The sequence below is a fragment of the Aphelocoma coerulescens genome, chromosome 1, assembly GCF_041296385.1.
Source record: "Aphelocoma coerulescens isolate FSJ_1873_10779 chromosome 1, UR_Acoe_1.0, whole genome shotgun sequence".
Classification (NCBI taxonomy): Eukaryota; Metazoa; Chordata; class Aves; order Passeriformes; family Corvidae; genus Aphelocoma; species Aphelocoma coerulescens.
Window position 1 is genome coordinate 30,449,601 of NC_091013.1, and position 25,092 is coordinate 30,474,692.

A 25,092-nucleotide genomic window follows, 5' to 3' on the forward strand; every position below is an offset into this window, starting at 1 on the left:
CTGCACAACCCAATACCAAAAGGCTCCTCCATCACCAGGCACTGCCACAGCCTCCACTTCCCAAGCTGAGTTAACTGAACCCTGCTTACGTATTGCTTAGATCAAAGTAATGAGCAAGCATATCTCTGGATCAATCAACTGATCTCTATAACCTACAAGAGTGTGCTTTTAGAAAGATCAAAGACCAATGAAGCATAGCTGAAAATTAAGTATTATGCTAAATGAATTTCCAGGAGGAAGCTCTCCCTCACACCCACCCTACTGCTAAGTGGTTAAGAAGCATTTTTGATTATGTGGTAAACATGCACATTGCCATAAGCCTACCCAGCTCACTGCAACCTCTCCTCACCACAACACTTGCACACCTACATGGCAGGACTGTACCCTGAGAAGCAGCAGCTTCTTTTCACCAAGTTTCGCTTGCCCTGTACGACCCCCTGCTTGAGAGGCTCTCCTTGTAAGCCAGGCTGGCCACCCAGCCAGGAGTGGAGACACCATACAAGGCTCCTTGCTCACTGCTGGGGTTGGTAAGGGGCAAAAGGCCCTTTGTTCACTCCCATGTGTGCATCTCCTCTGCTGCAAGGGGTTACACGCACGTGAAGGACCAGGCTTTCCCACTAGCACTTGGTAAAGGAAGGCACCATCCTGAGTTCAGCCCAGGACAGCAAGAGGGAGCTTCCCCCATAGTGAAATCTTCTCTCCCCCTGGACACAATCAGCACTGGCAGAGAACAGTCATCTTTGCACAGCTGCTTCTCAGGGTACACACATACTTGGAAAAAAACCCAAATATTTCTTCCCCATTCATTATTTCAAAATAGCAATACCTCAGGTTTTTACAACCCTCCCAGGCAACACCTGATTTGTTCACCCAGCCCACGTGGCAAGCTTTAGTGAGCAAAATCCCTCCACAGCCACTTCCTCTCCCAAAGGGTGAGTCTCCACAATCAGCTCCTCATATGTGTGGAGACATTAGTCCAGCCTTTACTGACAAAGCCAAAATTAACTGCTAATTCTGAAGAGGCACATTGCTTGCAATTAGCCTGCTCCCAGAATAAAATAGAATTTAAAAAGAGTATTGGCTTGAAAATGCAGTAGTCAAGTTTAGTTTAAAACGAATGCCATGCAATTAATGACTCACTAAAAGGAAGCAAAAATAGTAAACTGGCAAGTTTGGCGTGGGACTGCTCTAGAGTTAAGGGCTTCTTACACAGAACTGAAATGTGTTATTTGGGAGGTGGGAACAAAGGTGACAGGAAAAAAAAAGCAGGGGAGATTGGCTGGAGTTCCTTTGCAAACTAGCTACTAGGCAATGCTGCTATAACCCTATGAAAGCAGCCAGCTGTGGTGTAAGACATACCTCATTAGTAGTTAGCTTGTCCTGGGGTGTCTGTGGGGACATGGTGGGTGTCGGCTGGCTGGAGGATGGGGAGGAGGAGGTGGAGGAAGTGGAGGAGGAATGGCTTTGCTGTAAGAGATCTGGCAAGAGGTGAATGCGACCGGCAAAGCCATTGCTCTCATGATGGCTGGCACGCTTTTTGTCAACTGTACTCTGTAGAAAAAACAGGCACACTTGTCTTGCTCAAGTGCTGCTTAAAGGTCTATATCCCTAACAACCTCTCTCCTTCTCTCCCTCACTTCCTACCTTTTCACTTTTTTTTTTAAATTATTTTTTAAAATAAGCTGACAATCCATGCTTTTATGCCTGCATGGAAAGGGAAAGTGGGCAGAGCTACTAGAATTCATCAAATTCCCACCGGCAGGCAAAAGCTTGGTTCATGTGGTTGACTTGCACAGCCAGTTCCACCAATTAACAGATGAATAACTGTGCTGCTAAGTCCAACACCACAACAGGGACAAGCACATTTTTGGGGATGGGGATTTTTTTCCCTATTATTTTGTTTTAAACTAACTTAGATCCTATACAGATAGCAATTCGGACTTTCTGGAGAATCCCTTCAGCTAATTATTTAAAACAATAACCATGAAACCTTCATTTTCAAACAAGAGGGCTCAATTAAGAAATCAGCATTCAGTTGTGAAACTCAGAAATGAGATTACTGAGGAAACTCCTATAAGCTAACACGCTCATTAACACACAAGCTCATTAACAGGGAACCATTATCTTTCAGAGGCACAAGGATGCAATATTTTCAGAATCAAAGGCAACAACACAGCACTCTAGCTCTGTCCACATTCTCTGCCTCACCACCTATTCTGCTTCTCCCCCACACCAACTCTTGTGTGAAATTGCATGTACATGTGTGTGTATGTTATCTGGGTGGTCTGTATGCCCTCAACTACAGCTTCAAAACAATTTTAAAAAACCTTGAGTGCTCCCACCCCAGTCTCCCTCCCAGCCCCACTCCTGAGACACATATTTGGTTCTGTGGTAAAACTAAACTAAGTTTTTGCTCCAGGTACTTGCTCCACACACCTGCAGCTTTTCTACCCTTCTCTCCCACAGACTTTGAGATATTCTGCATGGTGCTGCCATGAGTGTCACTGGAAAGCATGCAAAACAGAAGCAAGGGGTGAAGGGCTACTCTTCTCTTTGCATGCATCAAACATCTTGCTCATCTGAAATTCACTACAGCTGCGTCTTGATAATACGAACAACAAATATAATGTAGAAACAGCATGGGTGAATGAGCGAGTGGGTTAATGAGCACAGAAAGGGTGCAGCACTGCACAGGGAAGGAAAAGCAATACCTGTCGAACAATTAAGGTGCCCTCCTTAGAAGGAGTCAAGGCAGGTTCACTCTCCACATCATCATGGACAATCATGGTTTTTACTGACTCTGTTTCACCATTGCTCAAGTTCAACGTTGACCTATTTGTCAGACAAGAAATAACTGGAGTGAGATAACAGCACTAGTGCCCTGGCTGCCAACTGCCCTGAATCATGGAATACTCAGAATTAATTTATATTGTGACACCAGTGGAATATTTACATAAGCTGCCTAGAAAAGCCTCTCTATCAAGAGATTGTTAAACAGTTTCTTGTTCTGTAAGAAATCAAGGAAGAAGAGGGAAAGGACATTGAAAAGATTAGCCTCAGTGTTTGAATATATGAACATACAAGGCTGCTATGTCTTGCTCATAGATTGTAGTAAGCTGAAAGAATTAACATACAAGCCAAAGTAGCTAACATCCTTTTCCTTCAATCCCCTGTAAGGGAAAACAGATACAAAACACTGTTAGAGGGACTAACACTGCTCGGACATCATCGGGTCCAGAAGTAGATTCATCTGCTCCTTCTTGTTCCATATCATCATCTTCCTCATCTGTTGTCCCTGATTCCTCACTTGAGGATGAGTAATCCGTTACTTTATGTGGAGGTCGCACATCCTCTACTGCTCGCAATTCCTTTGCCAATGCAGTTAAATCCTGATGGCAGAGGGAAGAAAAAAAATTAAAAACTGATGTTGCAAGTAGGAGAGAAGAAGAGTTTGCAAGACAAACCCACAGGATTAGTGCCTGAGTTTGTTCACTTGTTCACTTCTGTGATTCCATTGCCCCAGCAGTACTGTTTCCTTTGATTTACTCATTCTTAACAGTTACCAAAACTCACTTTCTGATAGATTCAAGCACCAGAAGAGTCAACCTAAGGGGGTCTTGACATATCACAGAAAAATGTGCATACTCTGAAACCCAACTACCCTATGACTTCAGTTTACGTTATCCTACCATCTGAAAGACGAATACAAGCACAAGGACCCACTCTCTCATAGTGGCTACTGTCACAGTTCATTTTCCTAAACTTTTCAAGCTAATAGCATCTGCCACAAGAAATCTAGACATCAAGGTTGTAGAAAGATCCTAGGACTTATTGAGCCACCTAAGGCACAGTTGCAGAGAGCTGATCTTCTTGAAACCTTTTGATCAACTTCCAGCTGCAAGGAACTGCGCTGAGGCGTTCACTTGTGAAGTCCGATTCATCAGCACCAGTCAGTCACACAAGACTGTCAAACAGTATATACAGTATGGGACATAAGCTGCACTTCTGTCTGCAGTTTGCAGCGTGGGTAAACATGGCTTGCAGTCAGTTCAATGTGTTCTCAGTTGTGTAGCTATGTTTTATTTAGCTGAATACAGTTTATGGCAAATATTTCACACATTAAACTACCAGAAGTGAAGAACCAGCCTCTATGTTTCTTTAGAAAGCTGACAGATTTGGGTGATGGTGCAGCATCGTAAGAGATATGGCAACTGAAGAAAGTTTCAAGGAAAGGTGGAAATACTGTGAAAACCCATTGAGTTCCCCAAGATACAACTGGACACAGAGCTGTTATCAATTGTAATAGCAGCCAGATATAGGAAATGGCAGAAATCTTTCACAGAGAGTAGGAAAAATTTAAGGTCTTACCACTTCTCCCTGCACCGTTCAGCCCAGCATTGGCACATTCAGGTCAAATGCACAACCATTGGTCCAGCCCCAGGAAGGAAGCACAAGATTGAAAGAGAGAAAGGCATGGATTAGGAAGAAAGAAGACCAGAGAGCAGAAATCAATCCCAGAAGCAGAGCAAAATCTAATGTTTGCAGTACTGATGTGCACCGGCAATTGCACAGCCCAGAACATGCTGCTAGACCCACAGTTACAAACTCTATTCTAGCTGATGTTCACCCCTAATGGCACTGAATGAAGCTCTCACTGTACTTTTTGTGAATCTACCTGAAAGAGAAGGAGGACAGGGGAGGTGGATGCAACTCACAGCAGGTTTGATAGGTCTGAAGACTTCCTTTTTCTCTTCAGGCTTTTTAGGTGCACTTTCATGGCGCTGTGATGGCGAACCCTCTGATTTGGATGATGCTGCATGTGCCAAGACCCCAAAAGGAACACAGAACAAAACAGATTAGGCAGGGAGCTAAAACATGTTTTCTTACTTCACTTTAGAGTGAGGGAGAGAGGTGAGAAGACTATTAGGGGTGTCTGACCACAAGACCGAAGTTTCACTATTACATTGTCCCTGAAGGACTACATAAAAAACATCATAAGCTGGGATTTGTATAGGTGCAACTGACCTATGTCTGAAGCCAAAGTAAACAGTCACAATTGTAAATCAAAGACTCAAGTGTGGCCATGAGCTGGAAAACCTCCATCATCATCCAATATAGCCCAGCTGAGACCTATCCATTGCAGTCTGCACCGCATCAACAACCACCAAGGTGACAAGCAACAAGTATCAAAATGTGCCCCTGAACACATGAGGAAGAGAGGGAGCTGTGAGGGCATGGAGACTGGGCTGTTTGCACACAGGAACATGCAGCAGTGCCTGGATGTGAATTAAAGAACAATGAAACAGTTTGACAATGATTTCTGTGCCTACTGCCTTTGCCAAGCAAGGACATACAGCCAAGAGGGTACAGGAAGCTAATCCATATGTGACACTGCATGCTCAAAGATTGTTCCTTGCGAGGGTTATCAGCCTTAATTACTGAGTGCTTCACAGCTTAATAAACTTAGAAACACACTGTTCCGAAGGGTGGGAGAAGGACTTACATCTCATCCTGAACCGCTCTCCAGACCCGCTCTGAGAGCCAGGGTGGGAGCCAGGTTGGGAGCCAGAGTTGCTCGAGCCAGAAGAACTGCCACTGCCTGGCCTTGGTACAAGCTTCTCCACCCTTTCCCACAGCAGACGAGGCTCTATATTGCTGTATGAAGGGAGGAAAGAAATTCTTTGTCACACACACTTCAGTCACACACACTGAAACATCACTCTCCCTCAGTGTTTTGCTAATAACTCAACTGAAAGAACACTTTGACACTGAGCTCAGGGCATTAGTAATGCTTCACAACCCAGGCAGTGGCTCCCTTTGAAATAACTATTACCTTATTTATGATGGTTAAAAAAAAAGTTTAGGTGGGTATAAGCTATTCCTTTTATTTGGAATTATCTACCTGCCATTCTTATGTATCTAATCTGAAGCAGACAATTCTCTCAGCCTGCATGCAGCCGGTTTAAAATTGGCTCAGTAGTGTCCTAGGAACTAAACACTAGCCAAAAAGAATACCAGAATACCCTCACCCCTGTCCAGTGTGCTAATTCCAGGGTGGCCTGCCCATGTTCCTCTGTTGAGCTCAGGAGTCAGCTCTCTCTTCCCCTTCCTGACCTCGGATGCTGTGTCACAGCTCATGGAGTCTTTTTCCCCCTCTTAAAATATTTTTTCTGGCTGAGGGGCCAGAAAGTTTCTGAGGTCTCTTCACTTTAGATGTTAAAAGCCCTTCTGCTGCCAGTAATCCCCACAGTACATCCAAGATGACCCACTGCACCAAAAGGCAAGATGTTCACAAACAGCCACATTTTTTCCAAAATTTGAAGGATATTTGAAATTATTGCTAAAATTACAGGGCAGTCAACTCAGATGAGAAGAGGAAAGAAGAAATTTTGTCAGCATTTGTTGACACGTGCTACAGCAAGGGAAATCAATATTAATCATTACTGAAAAGGGATCCTACATCATCTTCCTTTCACATCCTACAGGCATTGCCAAATGCTGTCTGGAAACACCTGGATTCCCATAAGCCTTTTCCTTCCAATTCAAGAAAAGCCAGGACACAAAGGCTTACAAACCTCGTGGAATTTCTTTGACCTGCTTGGTTATTTTGCTGCCCACTGCCCTGCAGTGGGGAATCACGGCGGGACAGGACTGGTGATCGGGATGTTGTTCTCACAGGTACCTTGGGAGAAAAAAGGTTGTGTTAAACTCACAAAGAGGACAGAGAGGACAGGAAGATACAATCTCTCCTGCCACGAAATATATTCTTAAGATCTTAACAATGTGTTCTAAGTACAAGCTAGCATCAATGACCAAAAGCAATAAACAAACACCCACAAAGCCAAAAGCCTTAGTTGCGATGCTGTTCAGAATTTGAGCCCAAAGTTGAGTCTTAATATTAAATAGAGTTTAATGGTTATCACACGAACACGTACACGCCCTGCTACCCTCCCAACTACTGAGACATTTGAAAACAATATGGCATTTTGACTGAAGCAGGGAAGGCACAAAGCAATTTGCTGAAACAGCATGAGAATTAGGAGAATAAGCTCAAGGGAACCAAACAAATGCCTGGGAATGGATCAGCAGAAGGCAAAGACTGGTGGGGGGGGGGGGGGGGGGAGCAAGAATATACTCAGAAGAAGCAAATCCCAGTGGATGGGAGGGGGGATGGGAGCGGGAGAGGAGGAGGAAATATATTGAATGTTTCCTTTTTGTTCAGATCCATCTCAATTTTAAATAAGTGTATGATTCATAGTTTGGGTTGCTAACCGATGAAGAGGAATATTAACTCTGAGCAATAACCTCAGGGATATTTTGAATTCTTTCCTGAATATGGTAATGATTTGTTAACTTTGCATAATAAATTGTTTCTCTGAAATAGCTGCATTCTATAAATAATGACCAATTTTATATGAAGCTTCAATATTGTACTTCAGGTTGATTATCATTAACCCATTGACTGAACACCTACATTATGATCTGCCTTCCAAAATACTGTTACCAGTGCTGGCACAAGGGCACAGTCTTCCCAGTGCCCAGGGTATCACATCCTTAAGAAAACTGTAATTAATAATAAAAAAATACCACACATCTGTCTTTCTACTCCTTACCCTTGGAGGCACCTCGTCACTGTCTGATCTAGCCCAAGCCTTTTGGGTGGGGTCGGGTACCTCCGACTTAGAGTCAGAACTCTGATTAAGCACTTCACTGCGTGAAGGTGGATATGGGTCCTGGGAACGAAGATGGTGATGAGCAAATTTGGGAGAAGGGTCACTGAAGGAATGGGATCGCGAGACAGGGGAAACATTGTTCTTGAGAGATGCCAGATGGGACCACTGTACCTTACAAGAAAACAAAACATAAAACATTCAATGCGCTCAGTATAACCGGCTTTCCAATTAACACAGAATAAAGGCAGGTGGGGCAGGCAGAGACAAATTGGTTATGGCATTAGGTAAGCGTGGGGTGGAATCGATGCACTTAAAGCAAGGCAAGCGCCCAAAGAACGTAACAGACTGAAAATACAGCACATATGCATTTTTTGTGTGATACGCTCTCCACATACACATACACTGGTGCCCAGAGGAAAAGGGGACCCAATATCTGCACCATGAGCCTGAATTCAAAGGCCGCTTAAGACAGAAGTTGCCTTCTGTTCCCTGGTCTTCAGCGGGCTTTGGCCAGGTCTCATGGCAGCACTGGTGGGCTGGGAAATTTGAAGTGGACATCCAATTGAAGCAATGTACAAAATTAAAGAATGTTGTAAATTGGGCAAACCAACAGACATTTACATTTCCTAATAAATTTAGGAACTGGATACAGCTCAAAACTTTTGGAGAAAGACCATAACACAAAGCCTTTATTCCTTTACAGTTATTGCAATATATATAAAAACCCATAATATATATTGTATATAGTATACATATGTACAATGCATATTATACTTACACCATATATGTACCATATACTGTACATATATACATATTTATACACAAAGTACACACACACACACTTACATGCACACATATTCAATTACACATACTAAGAAGGCATAACAGTGACCCTGGAGTTAAAACTCCATTACGATTCCCAGTGAAATCCATATTGACCCTTCAGCCTACTTCCTCTTTGTGCATAAGCCTGTGTTTCAGAGTTAATTTCTGAAACTAAGGAGGAGGAAAGGTCATAACTGAGGAACATGCTGTTTTCACACCTAATGATTAAGCAGAACTTTGCTTTCAATCCCAGTTTCAGTAGGCTGGCTGTTATTTGTTTTTATATGATTATTATTTCCTCAATTTTAATACACACAGCTGTTGAAGAGCCTGATTATCCTTAATATGAGTGGAAGACACAGACTTTAAAAGTAACTGGCACAGAGTATGAAGATACAAGTCCAATATTTTGAAATAGTCATAGAGGTTTGAATAAAAGCCAGGAAATAATGGGCAAGAGATGAAGTTCTGTCCTGATTTCTCCCACTCTTCCGTCTGTTCAAATTCTCCTGTTGTCCAAAAGAGTGGCAATACCTAGTCACAGTCAGGGATGGTTTTAGTTTGCACTGTCATCAACAGACTTTATTTGAAAGAAGAAAATTCTGCATGGAAACAGAGGAACTAAATGCAGAACTCTACCATTTAATTTAGCATACTAAATTGCTCAGAATTCGTGGGCCATGTCAAAGTTTTAGACAAAGGTTACTTATTCATGCAATATGAGATCAGATATCAAGATCTGGAGGCTTCTCCTTAGAAAACAACAAAACAATGGCTACACCATGAAGCTCAGTGGTTTCAACCTCTTCTTGATTTTCCAGGGGTGGTACAGAGCTCTATTTAGCAACTGCAGGCCTACTGACAATAAACTTGCTTTTCTTAGACATGCTCTGCAACACTCTTTGAAACACTGCTCATACTATTAAAACCCACTTGTTTAGTTAGCTTTTTTCTGCAAGAATTTAAAAAACCAAGCAAGTGCACTTTTTTCCTGAGCATCCTTTTTAGTAGTAAATACCTTGCACAGAACAAATTCTGAATTGCAAAATGCTCTGCAACTCCCACCAGCATTTAACCCACTGTGTCACTGCTGCACAGATAATAACGGGATGCAAAAGTTCTACTCCAGCTCTAACATTGAAAAAACCCAAACCAAACCACCAAACCCAGAAATCTATCAGTTTATCAATAAAACAAGCAAAAATAGACAAAGAGCAAATCTACAGAACAAGCTGTTTTGTGTAACAGTACTACCCTCTACAATAGGCTTTCTAAGTGCAAATATCTGCAAATTTGAAGGAAACATGTTAGGACTTCTGCATTCCCTCGAGGACCACCAAGATTTTCCTGGGCACTTACCTGGGGCTCCATTGGCCTCTGCAGGGCAGGCTGAGCAGGTTCTGAGTTTCCATTGGAAAAGGACTCTGATCTTGAAGGCACTGGTGGCTCCAACACTTTGCCCATCTGTTTAGACTGTGCTTCAGGGGAGCCCTGATTAGTTTTTCTAAATCTCTCCTCCACCTAAGCCAAAATAAATGGAGGTTAAGCCTCGAGTCAGTAAAACCAATTACAGTAGAAATACAAAGGGGAGTACCACCTTTTCTTTACCACAAAGAAACCAAATACATTTGGGGTTTGGCAGGATTTTTTCCCTACCACTTTTGCCAGCACTGTAAGTTCACTGAGTGAACGACACCAAGGCAGCAAGTATGCCAATATGGATAATCCATACCAGGAAGAGAGGAGATACAGGAGGTAGTAAGATGTGAGATAATGTCATGAAAGACCATTATGGGCCTTCTTTCTGCCTAGACTAATTGTTATCGGTACTTTCCTCACAGATAATAAAAAGGATATATGAAAACAGAAACAACTTTATAATATAATATAAAAGTACATTTGCCATTGCTATCTCTTACTTTAGTTGCCCACCTTATGCAACCAGTGGTTTTGGATGATCTGCTTTCCTGTGCTTTTCTCTTTGACAATAGAAAAAGAGATAGGAGGATATGTTTCTCTGTCAGGTAATACTGGAGTCTGTCCAGCTTTAGGCACAAAAGTGTAGGATTTATTATTGTCTCTCTTACGAATCAGTCCCAGCACAACCTAAAAGGCTGTAGAGGACAGTCCCATCATCCTGTTTCCTGTTCTCAGGAAGGTGTAGAATTGATCTTGTATTAACCTCAAGAGCTTGCTGAGGGGAAGACTAAATCAGAATGTGCTCAATCCTCAGAAGACTATCAAGCAAGGTCCCCATGCAGAAACATCACCTCTTTCAAGGCCACAATACTGAGAACAAAGTGAGATGTATGAAGCACAGGAGATGGAGGGAGGCTACAGGCAGAAAGGAAATAGCCTCCCATTTCCTAAGACAGTCTGTTGCTAGAACCAAGGCAGCATGTGCCAGGGAAGCTGCCTCTGAGGAATGCTAAACTCCCAGCATTTTATCAAAGCACCAAAGATCAAACTGGAAGCTTGGGATGATTTAATTTGCTTTAACCCTTGTGCCCAGAGCACGAAACCAGTATCGGGACGATTTCCTAATTGCTCCCTAGCAGTGATGGTCTGGAGGTGATGGCTACCAGAAGACAGAGGCAAGTTTCCAGACTCCTCGCTTCAGGTGGGCTCCTTTACAAACCCAACTTGCTGCTGCTTTCCAAAATTTCAGAATAGTACCAGTTTGCCTATAGGCCCGCAGACAAGGTTCTGTGAGGTCTACACAAAACATACCATGTCTTGGGAAGTACAACAATAATGGAGGCAAGGATCTTCACCATGCAATCATTTTCACCACTGTGTTCTACTTCACAGAGGCATTCTTTAAAGTCTAAAAAACAGGCCAGACTCCTTGTTATGAATAGAATAAGGAAAAGCCTCAAGTCCTTCTGTCTGAAGAAACAGGTTTTCACATCTCTAGCTGTAGATGATAGGAAGTTTCTTCCACAAAGCACATAAACTGCATGAGCAACATGTCCTCAAAACCAGGCAAGAAGTGGGAAGGAGGTAAGAGTACATTCCTGGATAGAAACAGGTCCTGTTCCAGTCATCTGACTGTCTGGATCTGAAAGTGGTATTAAGTTCTAAGTCCCCTGCTGTTTCCCAAAGCCGATCATGGAAGTCCTTTTCCTTACAACCTCATAGCTACTGCAATGAGGAAAAAAACTAATCACCATTAAATTTTGCCAGTCACGAAAGTTAGTCCACTTCAGCTTACCATCCCAATGGTCAGCATCTCTGTAAGTGGACCCTTTCTCTGGAGAGCAGTATGGCTGAAAGTATAAGGCATAGAACTCATTCCAACTGTTATTTTATGTAAAGAATGATGTCAGAGTTAATGCCTGCTGTTAGGATTAACTGGTGGCATTCCTACTGCCAGGTATCAAGACATTATGGCTATACTTCTACCACACTTTTAAAAAAGACTATTGCACAACAGTCTCTGGGAAGATCTGACTACTAACCAATTTTTCTGTCTTTACTTTCGGCTTAGAGCAATCACAAAAGAAAAAGACTACAACAGAAAAACAGCTGAGTCGATGGTTCTCCTAAAGGATGTAACACTTGAATCTTTGCCAAGGAGTTTCTCTCCTTTTCAACTCTGAAAGGCAAATGAAACAGAATACAGTTCTGCATCCCTCCAAAGCCAGCATTCAGGCTGGACCGAAGTGCTAGACTGGCACAATGCTTTCACGGAGGTGGGCCAAGAGCATGCAACAAGGACAAGAGGGCTGGTTCCATGTCTGCACCATCACATACCAGATAAGTTTGAACTTCTTCCAAATAAGAAAGACGTATCAGATACTTCAACCATCAAGCAGAATGGATAAGATAGCACAAACATGGTTTATTAAGAACTTGGACAACAGCATCTAGAATAAAATGAGTTTGTGTCCACCAAGCCCAAACAACAATACTTCAAAGACTAAGAAGCATTGCTGGATGAAGCTGAACCGAGAGCTACTTTATCACATTTAGCAGGCCTAAATATATTTTCTGTTCTTGTTCCAAAATGTATTTACCTAGTTCCCACATGCAGCTGATGAATGCCATTAAGAGGTTTGACTAACATTGCCCAGTCTGGTGGTTTGTGGGCAGTATGGTGCTCAAGGGAAATGTAAGATCACTGAAAGAAAGCCAAATATGCATCAAAGAGGCGTTTACTTGCTTAGCAATGTTATTCATGGACCAGTGAAGACAGGGGACCACTCACTGAAAGAAAAAGCACTTCAGATCCACTTGTGAGTGCCTGAAGTCCAAGAAGGCAGCATCACAGAGTATCAAAAGAGCGGGACATGATCTCAGAAGAGAATACTTAACACTTCAAAAATGAAACTAATGAAATTCAGGTTTGCATTAACGAGAACGAAATTTTGAAGAGTGTAAGATAAAACACCAAATGTGTAAATGTGCTGAGTGTTAACATCCATCATAGGTTTGTGCTTTCCAACTGCCTCTCAATTTCAAATCCCCAGTACTTGCCAGAGACACAGATCACCAGCTGCACCAATGCTTCCTAAGAAAACACATCTGATGAAGCACAGATGTAACTTCTGGACATGATCCTTCCAAAACCAGGTCCCCTTAGTCTGCAGCCTTCCACACCTTCTTTCCAACTTCTACACCTCAAAACTCTGAACTCCACTGATTGCAGCAGGAGTACTCAGAAGTTGTCCTTGGGCTTGAAAACCAGTAGCCAACAGTTTAAAATATCCTGCCCCTTACAGGTGGTGCTTTGGCCTCCAACTCTATTGTAGCAGAACTGCAGTTATGCTGATGCCAGCAGGCAGAGAAGCAGTTAGCAGACTCCTGTTCAAAAGCAGGACTTACCTCACGTGCTCTTTCAGCAGGCTCATAGTGGGATTTTGGCTCAGGGGTATGATAGCTTTGTTTATTTCTTTCTTGCTGCTGCTGCTGTTGCTGCTGCTGCTGCTGTTGCTGCTGCTGCTGCTGCCGCCTGTGGTCGTGCTGCAGTGACAGGAGGTAGGCTTGCTCCTGCTGCAACTGGCGCTGGAGTCGCTCTGCCTGGCGGTGTTCCTCCATCTCTCGCCATCTGTATTCCTTTGAGAGAACGGGTGAGGAATTCAAGACATGACACTGACTGTACAGTGGACATGTCCCTACCAATCCCATTAAAAATGCACCTTTCTGGTTGCTGTTGCTTTTTTGTTTGTTTGTTTGTTTATTTCATTGTTAAAGTATAACCAAGAGCTAATTAGACCCATATGACTTGTGTCTTATGTTGGGAAAGTCATGAGTGTACTGCTAAGCTTGACATGATTGGAGAGTTATGTCAAAACCGGTTTTTATTAAAGGGAAAAAAAAGAGTTATTTATACTAAATCCAGTGTAAAGTTCATAAAACAATGATTTAGACCAACACTAGGCCATTGTATCCTGGGGTGGATTTACGTATCATGTGTGCTTTTGATCTGCAACACAAGCACTCTAGTTCTTCATTGAATGCCAAGGTCTGTTCAGAAACTCGACCACCACACCAGAACTGTTCCACTTTAACATAAAGCCTCCTCTTATTGCCCAGAAAGCAGTGTGACCATACAGCACTTCTCATATGTGCCTGTCAGCCCACAACACTAGCATAAATGGCCTTTTAATCAAGCTCCTTTGTTGTCATACTGTCAGTGCAGCTGTGCCCGACTGAGGGAAGCCTAGGACTGGCCGGATAAATGGATCCTATAGCTACTGAACAAAACAGATACAGTGCTTTACCAGTAACATGGCCTGCTCCTGGAGCAGCTGCTGCTGTAGAATTTCCAAGTGCCGCTGCTCCTCTTCTAGCTGTCGCCTGATATACTCCTGTCACATAGAAATTACCCAGCAATAAATTTATTCAAAAGGAATGCATCAGAACCCCCTGGGTGGAACACCACACGCTACTTCCCCAGTTCAGCTTTAATGAGAAATGCACTTCAGGATGGATTAGTGCCTGCAGAACAATTTAGGAGGCCCTGCCTCCTGAGCATTAGATTTTGGCCCCTTCTGTTCTGAAATTTGCACTCCTGCAAATGTTGCCGGCACAGGCCAGAGCTCGTTTATGTATTTTGGAAGTGGTTTCAAGAAGCAGCAAAATGCACTTGAAGGTTTTGGAAAGTTAAAACACAGCAAGTCTGACTCAACACAGCCAATACAAAGTCACATGCAAGTCGTATTAAACATTAGTGTGTTGCACTGGTGCGATGAACTGTTAGCAACAGCTAGAGCCAGGCATAGTGTAGGCAGAGCTGGAGCAAGCTCCCCCAAAATGGGCTCTGCCAAGTGCAGTTGGGACCTGGCCTGCTGAGTCTCCCCTGCTGCCCTCACCAGAAGCCTCTCCTGAGCAAACGCTGCCAGCCTTGCTGAATTATGCGATGGTTATGACACAAACAAACATCCACCAGGAAACAAATATTAGACCAAACTCACTTGCTCTTGCCATCTAGCCATCTCTTCACCTGCAGCCTCAACAGGTCAATACATTTACCCATTGCTTCACCTACCCCCTGGAAGAACTCAAACTCTGAAGCACCAAACCCAAGCTGGTAACATCCTATCATGCAATTAATGGAAGTATGTAACATGTGCATGCGCACACACACAAGCACACGCACACATTTACAGTGTATGCATAAAGAAATTAATGGATCAGTGATAGAGTGATGGGAGTTATAGAAAGTCTTGTGACAGACTGATGAGATACACTATACTGTTGTTACGCACATTGGCTGAGCCACACTTTGAGTTAACAAAAATTCTAAGAGGGAACATGTCTTTTCTTCTAAAAAAAAAAGAATAAAGATTCAGAGTGGTTCAGCTTGGTCACACTAATTAACCATTTGTCATTATTGGCACTGTGCGTAATTAGCATTTCAGCAGTTTAAAAAGCAGCTGGGGGAATACCCGGTGTCTGCCCAAAAGCAAATTGCTATGCTGTAATTAGAGATTTTCCCTATATTTATTCCCGTTGGTTAGTCTTCTCTCCTTTTGACTCAAGATTCTTTGACACATACACAAAGACAATAAAATTTCCCAGTAACACAATCATCTATGATCTCAAATACAGAGAATTTATGTAAGAAAAAATTAATGTATGTCAGGCCAAACCCAGCATTCCTGAAGTTAATGGGAAATTTACAATCAATCAGCCTCTAGGACAGAAGTTTTGGCCCTTTATTTGCGATCAGTATTTTGCAGTACATGCACAGTAAGTATTGCTCTGATTATCACCCTGATTAAAGTTATTAAAGGATTTTAAAACATGCAGATTTCATGCATAAATATAGCAGCTGAATTTCACAGTTTAACAAGTTTCTCAGTTGTATTTTCAATGTATTAAGGGCACACTGGCATAACTTACAATATACTTGTTGCCTGAATGGGCATACATTGCTGATTTTAAACAGACAGAGTAAGAGAAGGAAACTGTATATTGAAGATTTAGGATGGAAAATCCTCTGCAGCCAAAAGATTTCACCTCAAATTCAGAGTATTTCAAGTTCATGACAATGACCAATTCTGTGTGCCAGAAGCTGACACACAACAGAGCTGCCGTTCTCTTGGGAGGCCTTCTGAACAGGGGCACGTCCTGCAAGAACCACTGATCCAGCAAGACAAGCCTAGAAACAATTTTCAGCCCCAGTGATGATTTTGCCAATTCTGGTGATTTTTAGTCCAGCCCAGGGGCACGAGCTGAATTTAGAATGAGTATTGCAACAAGACTTCTTTTTTTGAGAGAATATTGAGGCTGCCAGAATTTTCCATAAAGCCCTACAATCCTATGTTAGTGCATTTGCTGTCAAAAACAACAAAGATGAAAGAGTTAGTGTTACGTTGCCTCTAAGCTGCTTTAGGCTTACTACTTTATAAAAAATTAAATTAGAACTTAGACAAAGCAAACCTATTGCACATATATCTGTATCATGGACTCACCTGTTCCCTTTCTACCCTCCTCTTTTCCTCCTCTGCTCTTCTTCTCTCTTCCTCCTCCTTACGCCTCCTCTCCATTTCTTCCAGACGTCGTTTTTCCTCCTGTTCTCTCCGCCTTTGCTCGCGCTCTTGCTGCCTTCGAGCTTCCCTTTCTCTTCTTTGTTGCTACAAAAAGGGAAAAGAAACCACAGAGTTTTACTTTTGTTGTTATCAAAGAAAGAGGTGGAGTTGTTTTCTATGGTGAAGAGCGGGATTTACCAGGACTAGCCAGCTCTGCAACCAAGTGACAAAACATTTTATGCAAGTGTTCCACCAGGAAACTAAACTCACACCCAGCACACATCTATCCCTAAAAGTAGCCTTACTTCCACTCTCTGGTTTCTTCATGCACACACACAAAGTCATGTACCATACTCCTGATGACAGCTGAGCTGTGGAAACTCACTCCTCTCTTCAAGAGAGGCTAACACAAATCTCAATCTTTGAACAACTGTTGAACACAGAGATGACAACTTTTTTGACATCAACAATCTACATGTTGCTAAAAGGGAATGATCAGCCCTACTGAATCAGCTAACTCAAATGACAGCTATCTGAACTTTCTGTAAGTAGCTTGTCTCTTAAAACAAATTCTGCTAAGAATTTTGTAGTGTGACCCAACATCCAAGCTTAATTTAATGCACTGCCCAAAACTTTGCCTAAGAGAGAAGGAAGGCTGACCAACAGCACCTCAGCTCCTCCCAGAACATCAAAAGCACCTATATGTAAAAGAGGAAAAGCAACTGAAGTAAGATTTACACTTACACAGATAAGCTTCCACACATGACCCAAATACAAACTGGTGCTGATTAGGTCTGCTCACGTCTGAAAAAAAACTGGAAAACAGCTCTAGAAAGCATGAACTGACTCATTTAAATGTCTATAGAGCACCATGTATGACTTCAGAGAAGACATTTTAAATGCCCATACAGTCGTGACCAACTCTTCCTGCACTTCAGCATAAGCATCCAGTTACTCCACCTACATCGAAATCCCAGGCAGCCTCCCACAACTGCCTAAGTGTCAAAAGACCCAGCTGTCTCCTGTTCAACCATCAACTGGGAATATCACTACATTTACTTTCTTTATAGGTTTCTATAATATGCTAAAAAATATGGAAGAAATTTAAACCAAAAAAATAGCATGTACAAATTTAATCCCAAGAACAAAAATGAAAACCTACATTGGTTATTCTTTATCACATTTAGGTTAATACTATCCCAAATTTCTGTTGAAACAAAGCTGCCACAGATTTGCCTGTCTTAAGGCACTCCAAATAGTCTTGCAAGAAAGAGCACTCACACTAAGACTTTATTTGGGTTCACAAATCCAGTTACTGGTGTGAGTTTCATAGTTGTGCTCAACTGGAAAAGCAAGGGCCAATCTACACTCATTGTGTTACTTCATGGGAAATGAGCTTTCTCTGCTGAGCACATTTTCTTGCATTACTATGAAGTAACTGAAAGATCAACAGCCTTTCTGTCTTCTGGAATTGATACTGACATGACAGTGGAGGAGAAATACTAGGGGGGAAAAAAAAAGATGGTTCTTGGGGTTTTTTGAGGCTTTTCTGCCAAGAGAAGTCGTGGATGTCCCATCCCTGGCAGTGTTCAAGGCTAGGCTGGATGGGGCTTTGAGAGCTGGAAGGTGTCCTCTGCCCATGGCAGGGAAGTTGGAGCTGGCTGGCCTTTAAAGTCCCTTCCTACACAAACCATTCTGTGATTCCATCAATTAGTAGCACTTAAATAATACAGGCTGCTTTCCAATTCTCTTCCATTAACTACAGTTCAGGGGAAGACATGACTTTCCAGAAGACCACTGTTGAAGTACACCCACACTGTAACTATCATGCCCTCCCTCCTGGCCTATAGCATCATCCTGGGTTCACCACCACCTTCCTGTGCCACAAGACATAAGCTCTTTTATCCCCCACACTTTCTGTATCTTCTCAGAAACATAGCTTCCTTGCTCTTGCATCGCTTCTAACTAAATCCATTTACCAGCCTTTTCACTCGTGCTTAAGCCAGCTCCCTTCAATGAATGTAGATATATAAATAGCAAAAGCGCTGCAAGGCAGCTACGGCACGCGGTGCATTTCATAGGTTTCACTGCTTCCCCTCCCTCATTTTTTTAAGCACTGTAAAAGGATTAAGTAGGCACTTTTATTTCTGAATATATGCATCAGTGTCAAGCAATTTCTACATTTAAGTCAATATATTCAGGTCCTTCTTGGCTAATCAAGTCTGACAGGCTTTTGTTTAAGAAAAATAAGATGTGAAGTACAGTAATTCTGCTGCCTTGAGGATGCAAGAGACAGCACACTGCTGACTGATTAATATAATATGCACATTTATCAACTCAAACAATATTGTGTTGACATTGTTAAGCGGATATATTGCAGATCTCAGGATGGCATCATTCTCACTACAAGGAAGACGGGTAAATTCATCGCTTCTTGAATTAATTCAGAAGTGTTCAGGAATAATTATAAATAACTGAACTTAATATGAGAAAAATAAGCTACAAATTGATTAAGCACACTGGTTTCCCATGGCATCACAAAATAAACAAAATCAATCATCAAAAGATGAGATTTTTAATGAAGCCTTGATCCAGACATCTAGCTCAGCACAACAGCAGATATTTATTACCCAGCAAAAGAATGGGGGGGGGAAAAGGATTTAAGTCAAATTTCAAAATGTACTACTGTCTGTGCACCAAAGTAGGCAGGGAGATTGAGCTTCTCAGCATCACTTCCATCTTCCCATCAGACACTGCCTCAGCCTCCTGCCAGGTGAGTGGGAAGAGAGGTACCTGGCACTGCAGGAGCCCACACAAACACCCTGCATGAGCCCCTTATTCCCAGCCCTAGCTGTAAAAGAAAGGTTTCACTTCCTTTGTACGTGGTCTTTGAAACCTTGGCATCAAACTAACATCTAACAAAGTGGAATTTACTTTTAACATGCCCAGGGAGAGGAAACCCACAGTGACAACCATCTCTTGGGTCCTAGTCCACATCTTGTCAAAGCAATGCCGAAGGTGGTTGGTGGCAATTTGTGTTGACCCAACCTGGCTTCAGAGCCAGCCCTATAGCTGACTTTCTGGTATCCATCTGTTGGCACAAGGTTGCCTTCCTGACTGGCTCTAGCAACTCTTCTGTGAGGACACACCAAAACCCTGATCACTGTGTTCCTAAGGCTTGCCCAAAGGATGGGAGAGGGACAGGGAAAACCATTTGTTAAAACCAATGTCATATTTCTACGCATAAAAATTTGCCTTCTGAATTTAGCGCATGTGATTGTCAGATACTGTAAATTTGTCATGCACTAGAAAAAACACTGACATAAAACATTCTTGTCCAATAAGCAGCAGGTATAGATCTAGATTCCTGAACTTATGGATGAGTATTCAGGTGTTCTTTAGCTAGGTATGGTATTACCAACTTTCTTACACGTGTCAGATGTAAAGTTTCTTTCCAAGGAGCTAACTGTTAATCAGAAGACAAGGCAAGAACTCTTCAAAGAAGTGTCAGACATGCCAAAACAGAATTTTGACAGAGTCCATACTGGCTCAAATTACTGCATTTCACAAAATGGGCATTTGCTATGCGAACAACATTAAAAAAAAAGACAAAGAAAATATACAGTGTTAATACTCTGGCTCCTTGTCTGGTTTTAGGGTGCAATAATGATGATCTCATAATGGAACCTGACATTTCCAAACTGGAAGTCCATGCAGTAGAGCATGATTTACCAGGAGGGGGCAATGCAACTACACACGCAGTTGGGCTATACCAACGAATTCAGGCCCTCGTCCATACAGTGAAATGCTGAAGATAGATACAGATCTTCTAATTTTAAATTCCTAAAATATTATTACTGTGTCTCATATTCAGAAGAAGATTGATGATACATATATTAATTATTTCTTTCACTAAGAATTAGGTAGCCTGGTATCAGCTTAGGAAGAGAATTGGCAAGATTAATAAAGAGATTTTTGCTTTGTCCACACTAGAGATAAATCAGAAGTAGAACTTCTTATTCAGTACCAATCCAAGCTGCAAGCAATTCAAATTAAGTAGATAAGAGTAAGCACCCCTTCTGTAAAAGAAATAAAGCCCTGGCAAAAATTGCCTGCAGGTACACCTACATTAGCATTTTGGTTCAGGATCAGGAGTGGTCTTTTGAAGTGAATCACCCAAACACCTCCACTTATCCAGTTTTGTTTCATATTTTGAAGATGTCCTGGAGTGCCAACCACACCTTTTGGATGAAATTAAAAAGGCTGATGCACTCCAACCACAAGTAGGCACAGAGTCTAGACCTCAGCCAGTCCAAAGGAATTCCTCCTGTCTTTAAACACATGAAGTCTTCAGGTCCTCAGCACTTTAATTATTGTGCTCCACGATCTGCTTCTACAGGGCTGTACTACTTGTCAGTGGAGCTGTAACCTACCACTTCAAAAACATCCATCTTAGGTTCTCATGATCAGGGACAGAGACACCATTTAATGAAGGTATCCTGAACTGCAGAGGTCCACAGAGAATGGGACTCCACTACAGCCAATTCTGAATTTCCTGAGCCAGACTCAGTTTTGCTAAGTACAAATTCAAATGCTTTCTGATACCCAGCAGTTTTCTCCATGTTGCTGAGCAGAAACACAGACACACATTAAACCAGCCAGGAACAGCTCAGATTTCTTGTTTAAACTATCTAAACACCTACATAGTTGATAGTCTTTATATGTCTTTTGAAGCAGGACTGGAGGTAAGACAAATAAATCCCCTTCCCAAAATTCTCAAATAATTTTCTGTAGTTTGACCATATGTCATTTTCACCTCCTCAGTAACACACGAACTACAAGGTTCCTGCAACAGCAAGTTTTAAAAGTCACCTATATGCCTTTTAAAAAGTAATCTTTTCTCTAATACTGCTGAGAATTACAGTTTTTGGCAGATGTCCTAAACACCGTTCCTGTTACAATCTCGGTCAAAACTGTCTAGGTTCTGTGCCAGCATTGTAAGAACAAGCCCTCAATTTTAATTTAGGAAGCGGGGAGGGGGGGAAGTATATGCAACTTGTTCAGGAAGATTATCTAATGCATAAAATTCTACCAAAGAATATTAATTAGGTATATGCAAACATACTCTACACAAGCAAAAATTACAAGAAAGCAAGTCTGGTAAAAATATCAACAAATTTATGAACGCCCTGAGCTTCAATGCCTGACACTAATCTTAACTCCCATTACCAAGCTCTCCATTGTTTACTGGCTTCATCAAAACAGGGGGGTGAGTTAAGGACAAAGTGACAACATTTCAATATTTTGGCCTTCAATTGTGTCACAACACTGATGTTTATCTAAATTTGTGTCTACCACCCTTCCCCCATCTGAAGGAGCTTGTTTTGGCTGCCGTTTTTTTAAAAATCACTTGGGATCATACATTTTTCCAACACAAGATCCAATGAACTAAGTGGGGGGTTTTTGAAAGCTAAATGTGAGCCTTTTTTTTTAATGCACTTGATGAACAATATGCCCACACCATCACGTGCAAAAGGAAACTTTTGTAACTCGTCATTCCTACTTATGCCTCCAAGGGAACCAGGCAGAGGTTACAGACCAATACCAGGTAAAAAGCTTTGACCTTACAAATTTTACATGTTTTACCATGCAACCTTACTCAGTAATACAATCTACATTACATGCTGTCTTGTGGTTGTGGTAGCTGTCAGGTTTTTTTCGTATTTTTAAAAGCAGGACTGATTAAACATAACTTTCAGGTAACTGCCTTTTCTTTTTACTTGCTCATTTTAGTTATAACTGCAACATCCCAAAAAAGTCCAACCCGTGCAGGGAAAATGGTGCATTGCTTTGTTTCCACTACTAGCAGCAGCAGCTCCTTTATTTTAAAAAGAAAATCCAGATTTTAAGAGTTGCACTGATTACTAAAGTTAAATGACCTAGATAATTTAATTGTAATCCTCTTCCTCAACAAAAAATACTGCCTGCAGAACCTTAGAGATTAAAGGGGCATTTAAAAGAAATCATTGACTCGCGTACTAAGAAAAATTTGAGAGGCTAAGCAGTATCTCAACTTTTGCCCACCTTTGACAATATCAATATTTTATTTTCATATTTTCCTAGTATCTTTTTTTATTACTTACTCCCCCCACAAACAGTCTAAAACAGTTGGAAGTGCTACAGTGTTTATCTTGGCATTCTTTGAAGGGTGGGGAAGAAACAGAAGAGAAATGGAGTTTATACGCCTTCCCCGCATTCCTCCTCATGGATTCATGTGTGGCTGAATCTTAGCTACCAATCCCTCCTTATAGCAACACTAAACTCATTTGCACTTTGGAAAAGAGGGATAAGGAGCATAATATGACCTGGAAAGGTATTTGGAACTTTGTATTACCTGTTATGCAAACACATCACAGGATGCAAATCAACATTTGGTCCTGGTTGCATCCTCATTAAACGTTACCAGGATTTGGAAAACCAGACTGGGTGTAGTTTTTCCATCATTCCTATGTGGACGGTTGAAACAGACTCAAGCAAGAGGTCATTTAAGGACAACTGGAATTTGACCCTGCACTTCCTGAAGAACAAGGATTGGTTTCATTTCAACTCTGTGTCATACCCAGCTCTGGCCTGAAGAGCTGTTTTGAAATCTTCCTACCTCTGAAGCTCACGCTGCATATTCCATCTACATATATATAAATGCACACGAGATCTTAGGAGGTGAAAAGTATGACAGAACAATATTGTCCATGTACATTCTTTTACCTTCCAGCAAAGTACAGAAATGGCATACTTACTCTATCACAAAGTATGATCTACATTTTTGTAATTTCTGCAGAATTATAATGTCAACACTGATTTATAAAACATATTTATAGATCTACCTTTAAAGGCCCCTTCCAATCCAAATCATTCTATTATTTTATGATCTAGGCAGCTTTTAGTCATTAAGCTACCTATGCATTAGAGAGTAATACATTAAAATACAGGCTTCTATCTACCATGAATGAGTGCCAAACACAGATGTTTGAGAAACATTTAAAGGGAAATCTGAAAAATACTATGGCCCTCCCAAAAAGTACTCGAGAGAAAAATCTACCTGGGAATAATTTATGTCTCCTCTTCTCTACAGCTACCTAAAGCCTAGACAGAGACCAAGACAAAGCCTCTCTCCTAAGAAACACCTTCCAAAACCCAGCTCTATATTGTCTTCATAGGAGCTGCTGGATATTCAAATGCTTTGGAAGACATCTTATATTCGAGTAGCTGGGCAGGGATTTAAGTGCTTTGCTCTACGTTTGCAGGTGGATTTTCACATGATGTTTTCTTTCCTGAGATATCCTGGGGCTACAGGGAACTCTTTTTAAATGGGCACAGGAATGGGAAACAAAAGGGGGAGAGGGACTTCTGCCCCCCAAACTCCAGTCTCCTGTTTCTACCTCTTCTAGCCGCCTCCTCTGCTCCTTCTGCTGCTCGATGCGTTTCTGCCTCTCTGCCAGCAGCTGCCTCTTGTACTCCTCCTGCTCACGGAGCTGCTGCTCCTGCAGCAGCTGCTGTCTCCGAAGGGCCTCGGACCGTTCCTTGTTTTCCTGCTGCAGTCTCAGGAAATCACGTCGGAGGGTTGATTCTCCAGGCACATTGACAATGGAACTGCAACAAGAGGAAGCTAAAGCCTTCTGTATGATAAAGCCTGATGGGCCATTAAATACCTTTGCCAAAGCAGGGGAACATTAATAAAATATATCATGATGTTAAAGTTTAATCTCATTTCTTTCGGAGCAAGGACACTGAATGTATGTCAAATACACGCTCTCAGTGGAAGGCGTGAAATAAGGCCAAGCAAAATAAGGACGAATGCTAACATTGTGGAGACCCTGATCAATCATATTTGCCATAAATCTCCCTCCATCCAGAGTTTGTTGGCTCTAAGTCATAGGAAGGAGAGCTTTCAAACCTTTAGCAGTCATAGCATAGGTATTCAAACCCTTTGGGTAGTTTGTGTGGCTTGTGCATTCACTTAATAAGAGACAGAAATTTAGCATGCTGATTTATAATCACAGACCTTTAGACTTACTTGGCATGGATTGCCCAAAGCCATCCCAAAAGCAATTATTACCTTGGCTCTCCTTCTTGTTCAGGCACTTCCTCCTCTTCTTCCTCACTTCCACTATATTCATACTCCGTCTCATCTAACAGGAAAGAAACAGAAGCTTGGATAGTACTTTAGGGCAGTGGGGAGTTGCAGTAGCACCTCAGTAAACCAGCTCCTGCTCCCTTCGGTGAGAAGATCTATCACAGACCCTAGAACTCATTCTGTATAAATCAGCTCATCTTCCCTGACTTGTAAAGTGGCACAGTGCTTTGCAGAAGACTTCCAGCAAATTCCCTGAACAACACCAGGTTTTATATGTAAGACAAGACACCGGGAGAACTTCAGCACCATCTGAATAAGGAGAAAAGGCTGCCCAAAACATTTGCTTCACAGCTCTTGTGATGGGTTATTTCCTGTGAGTCTGATTTATGGCATCAGCCCAGGAAATGAGCCAATCACAGCCTTAAGAAGGGAAAGGCATATATGCCAATATCCTCCTAAATACTGTTTAATGCTTGTATGG

General features: G+C 41.9%; 1 protein-coding gene across 10 annotated transcripts in view; it reads right to left on the reverse strand.

The window, feature by feature from the left end:
• MAP4K4 (mitogen-activated protein kinase kinase kinase kinase 4) overlaps positions 1–25,092 on the reverse strand; it is a 167,291-nt gene that overhangs the window by 21,593 nt on the left and 120,606 nt on the right. For 3 of the 10 annotated variants that reach the window (XM_069005615.1, XM_069005608.1, XM_069005644.1), the window contains 13 exons: positions 24,594–24,666; positions 23,917–24,127; positions 16,421–16,582; positions 14,225–14,311; positions 13,326–13,556; positions 9,858–10,019; positions 7,614–7,844; positions 6,576–6,682; positions 5,504–5,655; positions 4,716–4,813; positions 3,214–3,389; positions 2,712–2,832; positions 1,360–1,551 (listed from right to left, as the gene is read on the reverse strand). In XM_069005615.1, the coding sequence (XP_068861716.1) occupies positions 1,360–1,551; positions 2,712–2,832; positions 3,214–3,389; positions 4,716–4,813; positions 5,504–5,655; positions 6,576–6,682; positions 7,614–7,844; positions 9,858–10,019; positions 13,326–13,556; positions 14,225–14,311; positions 16,421–16,582; positions 23,917–24,127; positions 24,594–24,666 (2,003 nt within the window). The remainder of the gene's footprint in view (positions 1–1,359; positions 1,552–2,711; positions 2,833–3,213; positions 3,390–4,715; positions 4,814–5,503; positions 5,656–6,575; positions 6,683–7,613; positions 7,845–9,857; positions 10,020–13,325; positions 13,557–14,224; positions 14,312–16,420; positions 16,583–23,916; positions 24,128–24,593; positions 24,667–25,092) is intronic. The other 7 variants (XM_069005640.1, XM_069005622.1, XM_069005630.1 and 4 more) reach the window with 7 other exon arrangements.